General features: G+C 41.6%; 1 protein-coding gene across 1 annotated transcript in view; it reads right to left on the bottom strand.

The window, feature by feature from the left end:
- Nucleotides 1-3,892: 3,892 nt before the first annotated feature.
- CPM (carboxypeptidase M) overlaps nt 3,893-11,820 on the bottom strand; it is a 28,627-nt gene continuing 20,699 nt past the window's right edge. The window contains exons 4-9 of the mRNA XM_005419288.1: nt 9,434-9,606; nt 7,780-7,964; nt 7,364-7,534; nt 6,399-6,551; nt 5,242-5,390; nt 3,893-4,592 (exon numbers count right to left, since the gene is read on the bottom strand). Of these exons, the coding sequence (XP_005419345.1) occupies nt 4,353-4,592; nt 5,242-5,390; nt 6,399-6,551; nt 7,364-7,534; nt 7,780-7,964; nt 9,434-9,606 (1,071 nt within the window). The 3' untranslated portion in view covers nt 3,893-4,352. The remainder of the gene's footprint in view (nt 4,593-5,241; nt 5,391-6,398; nt 6,552-7,363; nt 7,535-7,779; nt 7,965-9,433; nt 9,607-11,820) is intronic.

Genomic DNA, 11,820 nt, shown 5'->3' with positions numbered 1-11,820 from the left:
AGAGAATAGCCCTGGAAATACCTTCCACTCCCTACAATGGGGAGGAAACGGGCCATTTTCATTTCTGCATCTGCAAATCACTGTGTCGAGTATTTTGGTTTGAGTTACATTCTATGGCTTAATATTATTCTTAATGACTTCAAGTGCAACTTTAATTTGTTTGGTGTGGGTGCATGCCTTCCAAATAGAAGATGAGAATTGATGCCTGTTCCTGCTGGGGACAGTGGCAGGCCAGTGCACGTGCGGGGCTGTTGCCCGGGGCTGTGTCACAGTGGGTCCCGTGGTGGCTCTTGGCTGTGGCCCGGAGCCTTTGGCTCTGCCTCCAGCCTGTCTACCGGCCCGGCCGTGCTCCGTGTGTGGGCATGAGCAGTGAGTAGTGAGCACCCTGATTGTTGTGGCCCTTAAACACTTTGGTACAAAACTTCAGAGATCCTTATGTAATATCACACATGTTTTAGTCTTTAATTTATTGCTGTTTGTAAATATACTTGTGCTCACAGTTGATGTTTTGAGCTCTAATTTATTGAATTAGTCTACTGCTACATGTGTAGTTATATAAATATGCTTATTTAGTAAATCACAGGCACAAGAGGACTATTTTAAGAAATGTAGCATTAAAATTCAGAGAAATATTCATATTATATTGAGAGGGGAGATTTATGCCTATGGGTTTTTTTTTCCTTCCCTTAAAACAACTTCTTCATTGAACCTCGACAAGATTTATTGAATAGAGAAGGTGCTGGTCCAACCTCAGCATAGTGAAAATATTTTGGTGGTGTTTTGCTTTCCTTTGGAATGTTTTTGCATCCCTCAGTACAGGCAAGGAGCTTGACTGACTTCTTCTGGGTGCTGGTAACATTGGGGTGATGGTCCAGGAGATGCAAGACAGTGATGAGAAGCTTTAAGGTTAATTTGCAAAGGTGGAAATGGCTTTTGCCTTTGGACACGTGACCATGAAGGTGGCAGGAGAGGCCAGATGCCCACAGGATGTGTCTGTATGCGATTTTCAGTAATTTTCTTAGTCTCTTCCTTCTTGCACATCAGGTAGACAATAGTTATGTACAAATGGTGCAAGAACTTGCATTTATTTTTTTTAGAAAGTACAATAAACCTACTTGTTGTTTAAATACAAGTCTTTAACTATTTACCTAATTGTTAGTATTGCCATTATATTAGTATTGAAATCCACCTCACACCAGCATGGTTGTGGCTGTGCCATCCTGTGCCTCTCCCCTTAGCAGATGATTTAGAAAGGGTAAAAGTGCTTCAAAATGCTCACTGATGAAAAGCTTACATTCCTTTTAAGAGTGTGGTACGATTTTATCAAGAGTTCTGTTTGCTGTACATTTGTTCAAATGTTGCTGTCTCTGAAGTGTCTGTGGGTATGAAGATTTTTTTCAGATTTTTTTTCTCTTTTATGACTAATATGAGGAAGAGAAAATTCCTCGTTCTCACAGAGAGTGTCAACAAGAAGAATTGTTTCAGAAAAATATATCTTATAAAAGAGAGATTAGAAAATTATTAAGACCCTAATGAAGCTGAATAGATAGGATGGAAATAGGGGTGAAGATTTTTTTCTTCCCCATCTTAATCTAAGGCTGCTGTTGTGTTGGGGCGTAACTTTAGGTAGAGTTTATAATTTTAAAGCAGGTAATTTATTCATCATATTAACTTGCCACACACATGGTGGGGCAGGAGTTATCCCTTATCCCAGGAAGGTACAGCATTTTGTTGTGCAACATTTAGCCTGAAAAGGGGCATTTGCTGTTGTGAGGCTTCCCTGTGGGGAGGATTATATTGTACAGTTGATGGGACTTGAGGAGAGGCAGCGTTGTCATGGAGGGGCTGAAGGGCAGCCTTGGTCCTGCAGCACAGCAGAGCCTTGCTGGAGCATCAGCCCTCTCCTTTCCAGGGGTTTACCTGCCCTGCCCTGCCTTTCCAGCTCCTCCATACCGGAGTCCAAGGCACATCTTGTTCTTTAAAGGTTGCACAAGCAAAGCACAAAACCCAGCTTAAGGTTTTAATAGCGGATTGCACTTACTGAACATGAAAAATTGTTGCTTTTAACTACAGTGTGGGGGTTTTGTTAGGTTTTTTTTTAGCACAGATGCACTGAAAGCTTCAAGTGAATGGTTCTTTGGTGTATCTAGAGCTATATTATACATGTGAAATTTGTCAGTGATACTTAAAAAGGTGGTGGCTCCCCTTTTGAGTAGATGTTTTAGCTTAACAGCCTGCTTTTAAAGGATGGTTCTTGGTCTTGAGCCACAGTAGTGGCTGTCAGGATGATGATTACTTTACACCTAAAATACCAATAGCTTTTCTAAAACCAGAGTCTTTGTTGTCTGACTACACATAGCTGGGATGACTGTTGAATAGAGTAGCTCATAGTGAATTTAAATAACTATGCAACATGCTTTCAAGAGCTTGACCTGGTGCATTACTTTCCAGCTACCCAGTCCATGTATGACCACAGTCAGTAACCATTAAAATGCAAGTATCCACTCCAATTGCACACAGTGTAGACCCATTTATGAGGAGTTTCATGTGTGTTGTGTTTATCTTTCAGTTTTTCCTTTTCTGATGAAAATTGAGTACTGTGTTCCATTTAAAAGCTTTAAATAAAGATTTGTTTATATACTCCATGGTGCTCTTTTTTTTCATGTCAATTACTTGATTGTTAGAAGTTCTGGTACTTTGTTTTCACACAGATTCTTACTTTTGTGAGCCAGCACACAGGCTCTTTCTGCCCCCACTCAGCTGCTGGACTGCTGACTTCTGTCAGATTTCTTTGGTTTGGGAGATTTTAACTCAAAGAATCTCTCGTTCTTCCTGCTACAAGTGGCAGGAGCAGTGATGGGATTTAGTGGATAATTACTTCTCTGTGTGGTAAACAACCCACAGCAGATGAGAGGGTGAGGAAAGGTAGAAAATGCAAATGGATATAAGGAAAACATTGAAAAACCAGTCTCTTGCACACACAGCCCTCATTACTATTGGCATTGCTGTTTCAAGTTGTGAAGTAGATTTGCACAGTGAATGTGGCTGTCTGGCAGACAAGTGGCTGATGCCCAAGATCCACAGCCCAGCTGGAAGGGCTTGGTGTGACAGGCAGCAATGCCTCAGGAGAGATTTTAAAAGGCATTAAAGGATTAACTGAATTCCTGCATTTCTTATTTACTGTATACAGGAAAAGATTGATGTTTCCAAAGATAATCTTTGCTGGCTTACTTTTGAAATTGGTCAAGAAAATTACTGGCAGATAAAGCTTTAAAATAAACACAGGAGATGGTACTAAATGGCTTTTCTTGAAAAATTTTCTGTTAATTGGGCAGCTTCAAAGGGCCCTGAAAATTACTCGCAACTGGCCAGGCAAAAGGAATCTGCTAATCCTGCCTGCAGTACAGCCTAGCCAGGGGAACACTGAAAGCACCCTCTGTAACTAGAGCTGGCTGGTGCCTTGCTGATGTGCCTGCCAGCTCATGGCATGGCTGTTCAACAGTCCCAACAGTGGAGTAGCAAGGCTGTGAAGCTGTTGAAACAGTATAAAGCCATTGCTAAAACTATTCAAAGAATTCTGAATTGTATGTGGTTCTGTGCCACAACAAATTCAGTTAAAAATGGACACAGTATAAAGCTGTCTGTGACTCTTTCCACATTGCTTTCAGCAGCTCTGCTGTAGGAGAACATGGTTTTCAGAGCCACAAATTCCTCCCTTTTCCCTGTTGGTGTGGATTATCATCCAGCTTCCACACCACGGCCCTTTGGTAGATACATTTCATTTTCATCTTCTTGTCTTAAAACATGTCTGTGTCACTGGCCTTTACCTCATTTGAGCCCTGAGCCGTCTCATCTGTCCAGGTAAGAAAGAGCATATATAGAAATGCCATTCTTCATTTATAGCAGTGGCTTTATTATGAGAAAATTAGTATTGAGCTGATGACTTACAGTCATGTGGCACCTGAGCTGTTGGCTCAGTGAGGAACCTGAGCTTGCATGAAACATTGCAGTACAATTCTCAATGTTTTGGAATTTGGGAAAAATCTTCAAAATGTATTTGTATTTTCTGCATCAGAATTCTACAGTTATCAGCATAGAGTGTATGAAATTTCTTCAGAGTAAAATATTTACATAGAAAAATATGATAGTCTGTTACAATTAAAAATATGTCTACTATAAGTAAAGTAAAACATTCAATTGTCAAACCAGTATTTTACAAAATACAGTAAACATGATTGTGAATCTGAGAATCTGGTTTATAAAAACATACTTTCGTTTGCATATACAATTCCTTCTCTGAAAAGCCACATTTGTGCAGGAAGATTTTGCCTTTGCCTTTGTCATTCCTGACTTTATTTGAAAATTGCAAGCACAACGGTCATTAAAACCAAGAGATGTACGGTTGGTTTTACTGCAGCTGAAGCCCGTGTGAGCTCTTGGTAGAGGGGAGTTTTGGGACATGAAGCAATTTTTGAGCTGATCTTATCTGAGACCTCTGGGAAAGAGAAATCCTGTTTCACAGCACTGAAGTTTCCAGTGTTGTCAGGTATTTCCACTGTCTTCAGCATGGATTTAAATCCTGGTACTGTAGCCTAGGAGCAAACACAAGAGTTCTTCCTTGGTTTGAAACATTGAGTTCAAGTGTGAAACAATATTTACACTTTAAATGTACAGGGCAAAATGTTCTAAAGATACATTTGAGAACATGGACTGGGAAAAGAGTGAAGTTTTCATGTTATAGCAATAAGACTCTTGCTGTACAAGAGTCAGAATCCTGCAGTGATGCTTAAGCATAAGCCTTTGGCAGCAGGCAGAGCCTACAGGGCACGGATGTTTGGACTCCCACAGAGAAAGCATTTTGACACAAGGAAGTGACAGTCACCCATGGTGGTGTCAGCCCCTGCTGCAGATCCCAGGCTCCACCCTCTCACCCTGCAAGAGCTCCGTGGTTTGTTTCAAACACCTCAAGCTCCTGTTGCTGAGCTCCAGACTCATCCCAGCTGGCTGCACCTTCAAGGTCCAAGGAGTGCTTATCTCTGGACACTGAGGACTGTATCAAACAATTCCCTTTCTGCTGACTAATATTTAAATACATATTTTTTAAAAGTCTGCTAAAGAGTCTTTACACCTCCTACCTATGACATGAGCATCTCAGCTCACCCACCTCTAAGGCTTCAGCCTCACTGTGCTCAGGACCTCAATGCAATTGGAACCAATACTTCAGTAAGGCTGCATACTCACATTGATCACATACGTCCCAGGCAAAAGGAGAAGGAAGTACTCCCCTTGTTGATTTGTTCTGTAGGGGCAGACATGTGGCCTTCCTTTGGCTTCCACGATGGCATTGGGAATAGGATTCCCATTCTTATCAGTAACTTGCCCTTTGACACCTATGAAAAAGGGAGAGGAGGAAAAGATCATGAACTGTAACTGGTGAGCCCCCTTCTCTGAGAAAGGCAGACTGTTGTGTTGCTGGATGCCCTCAAAGGCTATTTCACCACTTTTCAGCACATCTAGTATTGTCACTAGTCACTTCGGCCTTGCTCAAGGGAATAAAACCAGAAAATCCTTGGCTGTTGTTGTTAATAGTTTACCCTCGTTTTAAGTTAGAAAGCAGCATTGTAATCTCCTAATACTCCAAATCTCATTTGCTGAAGGTATCATACACACTTACTGTATGTCCTTTACTGAAGGGCTTCAATCTTCGCTACAGGTTTGGCAATTTTGGCACACAAACACAAACACACACACACACCCCCCCCTTCTTTTTTGTGACTTAAAATATGTCAGCCTCTTGTCTAGTATTTCCCAAAGGCAGAATACCAACAATGTCTGCTTATGAAGTAGTTTCCCTTAATTCTCACACACCATCTTCAAGGCAGCACAGGCAGAGATAAAACAGCAGTCAGATATTTAGGGCAACAAAATGCAAGATAAGCAACAGGTTTGTGCAAACTCTTCAACCCATTGTAAAGCACCACAGCTTCACTAAGCAGCAGTTCCCTTCTAAATGTGAAGTTGGATCACACCTAGAGAAGTCTTTCAAGTTTACAAAATCCAAGCAGCAAAGACCCATGACACTAGTGCTGAGGCATACATACACTTAGAGACCTTTGAAATTATTATACTCCCAAGGCTGCTCAGGAAAACAAGGGGAGGGGGGGAGTGCATGGTCAGACAGCCCCAGGGCCAGCCCGTTGCTCCTGCCCCAGCACATTTTAAGCCCCTTGCACACCTGTAGCAGCCCATGGCCTGACACACTTTTAAGTTCTCCTGCCTTACCCTCCCTGGCTTTGTAGCACTTCCTGTTCAGAAGCTCCCAAGTGGCTGACCCAGCTGCTGAGGAGTTGCCTCTAAGCTGGCCCCAGTTTTCTCTCTGCCCCCACTCCCATACCCACCTAGATGTACTTGCTTGATATATTCGATCAGAGCAACTTTGTTGTCTCTCCAGAACTTTCCCAGCTGGTCTTCTGGAGGATATTTACAGCATGACAGCTCCAGTGTAATTTCAAAACACTGTCCCCAGACGTAGTTGTAATCTTGCATTCCACCTTAAAAGTGAAATAAAAGTGTTCAGCTGCAAAGAAACACTAAGGTCAAATTAAAGACAAATAGGAGAGTTAAAATGTTGGTACTTGCATCATACCTGTAAGAAAAGTAATTCAGATAAATTATTCCTCAATGCCACACTTGTATTTACTGCCTCCTGTGAAAAACCAACTTAATTATTAACTCTAGTTACTCATAGAGTGTTGTTTTCTAAAACATACTTCATTTTGGAAATGATGATGATTGTGGCTGAGAAAGGATGTGTCTTTGACTTCATTCAAGCTTTTCCAACTAAAAAGGGACAGATAGGCTGGCATAGGATTTGTCACTGCCAAAGCCATTCCAAGACACTTTTAAGTCTTTCAATACAATGAAAACAACATACACAGTGCACAAGCCCCATATTCTATTTGGCTGTGCATAAACAACAAAGAAAACTTTTATTTCCGTAATTAAACATTAAAAATGGATGACATATGAATAGAAGATTGGTTTTCTTTCTGAAAGAAGATCTTGATGCCAAGCAGTGTGCGCACGTGTATGTAACGTATACAGCTACTGCAGGCCTTAAGCAAGGGCACAGAAGCAGGCAAACAGCAGTGCCTGCCTCATTCACTTGTGGAATTGCTGGCTGGTGGAGATTGAAAACATCCAGGTCCTGCTCACAGAATCTGCATGAATGAGTTGACTTGCTTCCCTCATCAGCCCTCTACTCTGACTAAAATCACTGCCCTTTCATCATCAGAGATGGCTGGAGAAAGTGAGAAAACATCTTACCAGGAGCAGCTGAATGAAATATCAATGACATTCTTACCTTCCAGCTGGTACCAAGAGTACCCGTTGGTAATGCCTTCTTGGAAGGTTTGCCTGTTGTCACATCCCTTCCCTTTGTACATGCTGGCATGGTTGGAAGAATAGGTTTTTGCCAGGTGAATAAAGACATCATCATCTGGAGATCTGCTATAACCTCTCAAAGAGCCAGTAACTGCAGAGTGAAGATAGTCATTGTGCAACTCTCATTACTGTAAAACACACAGTGTTGGCTTACATGCAGGATAAACATCTCCCAAAAGGCCATATTAGGCACTGAATTGGAGTTTATCAAATTCTGCCCATCCCAGCTCAAAAGCTAGAAGAATTTTGCAGGAATTCTTATAAATTTTGCTTTGGTACAGCCAACGTTTCTCAACCCAGTCAGTTGTGGGAGAACAGAGTTTGTCAGCAGCTTACCTGGGTTACCATTATCAAAGGTGTAACTGGCAACCAGGGCACCTCCATGCAGGTTTGCTGAGAGAACAAACGTTTCATTTTTGATCCAGTCCATTACTGCTTGAGTCTCTGGCTGAATGCTTGCCCTGTTGTCTTCAAAGGCATCGGGAAAATTTCTGTTCAGATCTTTGCCATTCGCATTGTACCTTAGAAAGAGAGAAGAAATTCCCATTACTGTTTTGCCTGTGGATGCTTCCATATCACCAGCCTCCCACTTCTCCAGATCTGTGGTGTGCTAGTATCTTCAGAGAATAGGGAAGATGACCATTTTTATTTCTCAAGTGTTACAGTGATGGAGTTCAGTTTGCTTTCTGGCAGCACTGGAATTTTTTCATAGGCCACAATAAAACATTTCTAAGTGGAAACAGAGAATATCTAACTTGCACATAGAATGCACACCTACTCATAACCGAATTAGAAAAACCAGAGCCAGATCAGAAGGACTTTGTCCTCTTCCTGTATGTGTTTTTCCTGCTTGTATAGAAGACCAAGGTAACTATTGAATGGCTGTATCCTTTGGGCTATTCTCACTCTCAACAGACAGAAAAAAAATTGAGTCAAACACAGGATGCATTTATAGGATGCATTTATTATTCTCCCTGAATCTTAACGCCCAGCCTGCTCAAACACTCTCTTGCTTTTTCTCTCAGATAGGTCAGCACAGGAATGAAGAGGGTATTCACTGTTGACTGTGTTAATTTTTGAGCTCAGCAAGTTAAACTCTGTCTATTTGACAGCGAGGGGATAAAAAATACCCACCTCCATACAAGTCCCATCTATTTGCTGAGGAATACATTTTTTCTTAATAAAAAGGAGGGCCTACACTGGTCACCTAAAGAAGAACTAAGCTACCTAGACTTTCTTTTCACTTGTTTCTGATGTTGCCAAGGCCAGTGATCCAAGAGAACTTCTAGCTCATGGGTTTGCTTTTTCTGCACGTTCCAAATCTGTCCTTTGGGCATTTATTCCCATTCTCTCACTGTCTTTGTCAAGCTTTTCATCCCCTTTTTGGTCTCTGTAATAGTCACAATAAAGAATGCAAAAGCACAGGATGCAATGCCAAGTTATATTTTCTTCTGTGTAGATTTTTTTCCCTACCACCACTATTAGCAAAGAACCTATTATAGCCAGCTCTGCTTGTGTAACTCCTCCTTACTAAATCCACATTCAACATGATTTTTAAACACATGGCTGAAGTCCATTCAACAAGGTTAGACACACCTTTTCTCATTAAGAAGGGTTACAGAATTCTCCAATTGAAATAGATCCCCGTGGGTGGAATTTTCCTTCTTTTCCTGTAGCACTCTAAAGGTGCTACAGAATAGGGAATTGTGCTTGTATTCACAATCTGGGTCTCCTGCCTAAAAGGTGAAGTCATGACACCATTCTGACCAATTTTTACTGGCTCCACCACATATAAACACCAGTCTGACTCAATCTTCCAGAAACTCTAAGCTATAACAATGCGTCTTCAGAAGGGCACAGGCAAAAATTAGCCCTAGCACATCCTGCAGACTCTGCTCTCCACCAAGTGTGATTCAGTCTTCTGGCTAGCTGCGATTATTACTCCCCACCCATTTATTTTACCTCTCCCACCCTCCTAAGCCACCCTTACCTTCCTGGTGTGTAATAACAATCAGGCACTTTTGTAGCTTCAAATCCATCAGGATTCATGGTTGGCATGATATGAATCCGGGTATTATTGAGCAGCCGGGTAATAACTGGGTCACGTCCATAGCTGGTCACCAGGAAGTCTATCAAATGGAGCAGGATTTCTCTCCCAACAGTCTGTGTAAAGAAGCACAAAATTTACTTTAAGTCTGATATGGAAGAAGAAAATAAATAAATAAATATCCACTGCCTTGAACTTCCAGGTTTTTCTTATGGACTACACAGACATACAAGGCATATGAGAGCACACTGATCCACATTACTTTGTTTTATGCTCTCCTCTAAATATATTTAAAGCAACTGAATAGATTAAAGGAATCACTGGAGGGTTTTCACAGGGATTTTAAACCCAGAACAACCAGACCTTTTTGTATAATGGGAAGCTGACTGTGTCAGATGCACTGCTTAAATCTTGCATGGATAAGGAACAGCTATAACAGAAACTAAAGTTGGCTGATAAACATCATGTGGGCTTGGGAACACTCCTCTGCATTTTCTCAGTCCCACTGCAGGGTCCCAGCTCTGAGCTGTGACCCCACACACGAGTGCCAGCACTGTGTGGCACCACTTGGCAGCAGATCTTCAAAAGGAAGGGAGGACAAGTCTGCCACGTTTTCCAGGATGCCACAGAGCAGGATTTTTTCTGGTTGATCCTCTTTTATGGGAAGTTAATATTAATACAAGATCAAAGAGGCCACATAGATACTTCTGTTACATTGCTTTATTTTAATGACATGAGCATGTGCATTGGGGTAATAAAAAAAATCCTTAGAAAAGGACAAGGAAAGACATTTGGATACAGACTTTCGATCAAGGAGAGGCAGTGACAGAGAAACAGCTAAACACATATTCCTGTTCATATAAGTCTGTGTAAGTCATGAAAGCTGACATGCCCCTTTAGTCTATCAGATTTTAGGCAAAATAGTGTCAAGAGTTAAGGACAATTCTATTCTACCCCAGAAACCACTGCTAGTGTTCATTGAACCTTACTTTCCAGGGGCACTTTCCACAGCACTGTGACCAATGCCTCAAGGGTGCTTTAGGGTTCCTAAACTCTGTCTGGAAAGGGAACAAACCAAGACTTGCAAGTAGATGAGTTCCAGCGATAATTTATCTCTACTTTATCTCCAAGAACAAAGCCTGGTATATCAGAACAGGATCTAAACCAGTACCTGAGTATGTGAAAACAGACTGCTCTGCAGGTTTGATAAATATACTCTGTGAAATCCAAGAAGGGATGCAACCGAACCTGTCTTGTACAGGCAGCTCTTGAAAAGGGTGATAGACATCTTGGGAACATTATAAGGGTGGGGGAAGAAAGGAGAGGAGAGGACAGGATAGGAGAGAAATCAGCCAACTCATGGCCCTGGGCATGAGAGATGAAATTACCAGACTCAGAATCAGCAAGAATAGCTCTACCACAGAGACAAGACTGGACTGCTGCCTGGGAACCTGGCAAAGTGCTCTTCTCCTACAGTACTGCTCTTCAGTGCCTGACCAAAATAAGGCCCCAAAAGAAAGGGTAGAGAAGCAGGAGCAGAAAGCGGGAAAAAATAAAAGTAACAAAAGAATGTGGTGGAAAAGAACAATGTTTACAAAGAATGAAAGACTACCAGATTTTCAGATTATATTATTTGCAATTAAAAGTTAATCCCAGATTTACTTATACATACAGTGTTTTACAAACTCTTTTATAGGATTCCTGGTATAGCTGTTGTTGTACTCAGGACATCAGGCAGTTCAGATTATCATTAGAGTGTTGGCACTGTGAGAGAAGAATATACTTATTGCCACTGTTTTGGTGTGGTAACACAGGGATGGTTTTGTTTAGGTCCAGAGCACCCTGCATTGCTTGGGAAAGCACATCTGGAAGTCTCTGAGGGAAAATTTTTGTTTCTGGGAAAGTTCAAGGTCAAGTTTTGATGAAGCCCTTGGAAAGCATCTGCTGCTCAGTCAAGCTTTACCCAGTTACTAAAGAGGTCAGGAGTGTCTCTGGATAAGAGTTATGAGTCACTTAGTTTTATTTTAGAGCTTCAAATAAAGGATCTAGACACACTGAAGGTAGCTGCTGACAGTAAATTCAAGGACAGACACCTTCACCAGCCTCAGGTTTAATATGAAGATAGAGAGAAGAGCAGGGGACAGCATGTATGTATTCTGGGGCTTTGAGAGGACACGAACATTTAGCTTTCATTGCAGTATCCGAAGGGAGATGAGAAGCCAAAGAAGATTGTGCCACTGTATTTCACAGGAAGGGTGAGAGAAAAGCAAAGGAAATCCCTTTCTCCCACCTCAGGGATACAATTAGACATTAAGTTTCTCTGTGCACTT

Source organism: Geospiza fortis, unplaced genomic scaffold, assembly GCF_000277835.1.
Source record: "Geospiza fortis unplaced genomic scaffold, GeoFor_1.0 scaffold166, whole genome shotgun sequence".
NCBI classification, from domain to species: Eukaryota; Metazoa; Chordata; class Aves; order Passeriformes; family Thraupidae; genus Geospiza; species Geospiza fortis.
This window is presented reverse-complemented; position numbering and strand designations above follow the sequence as displayed.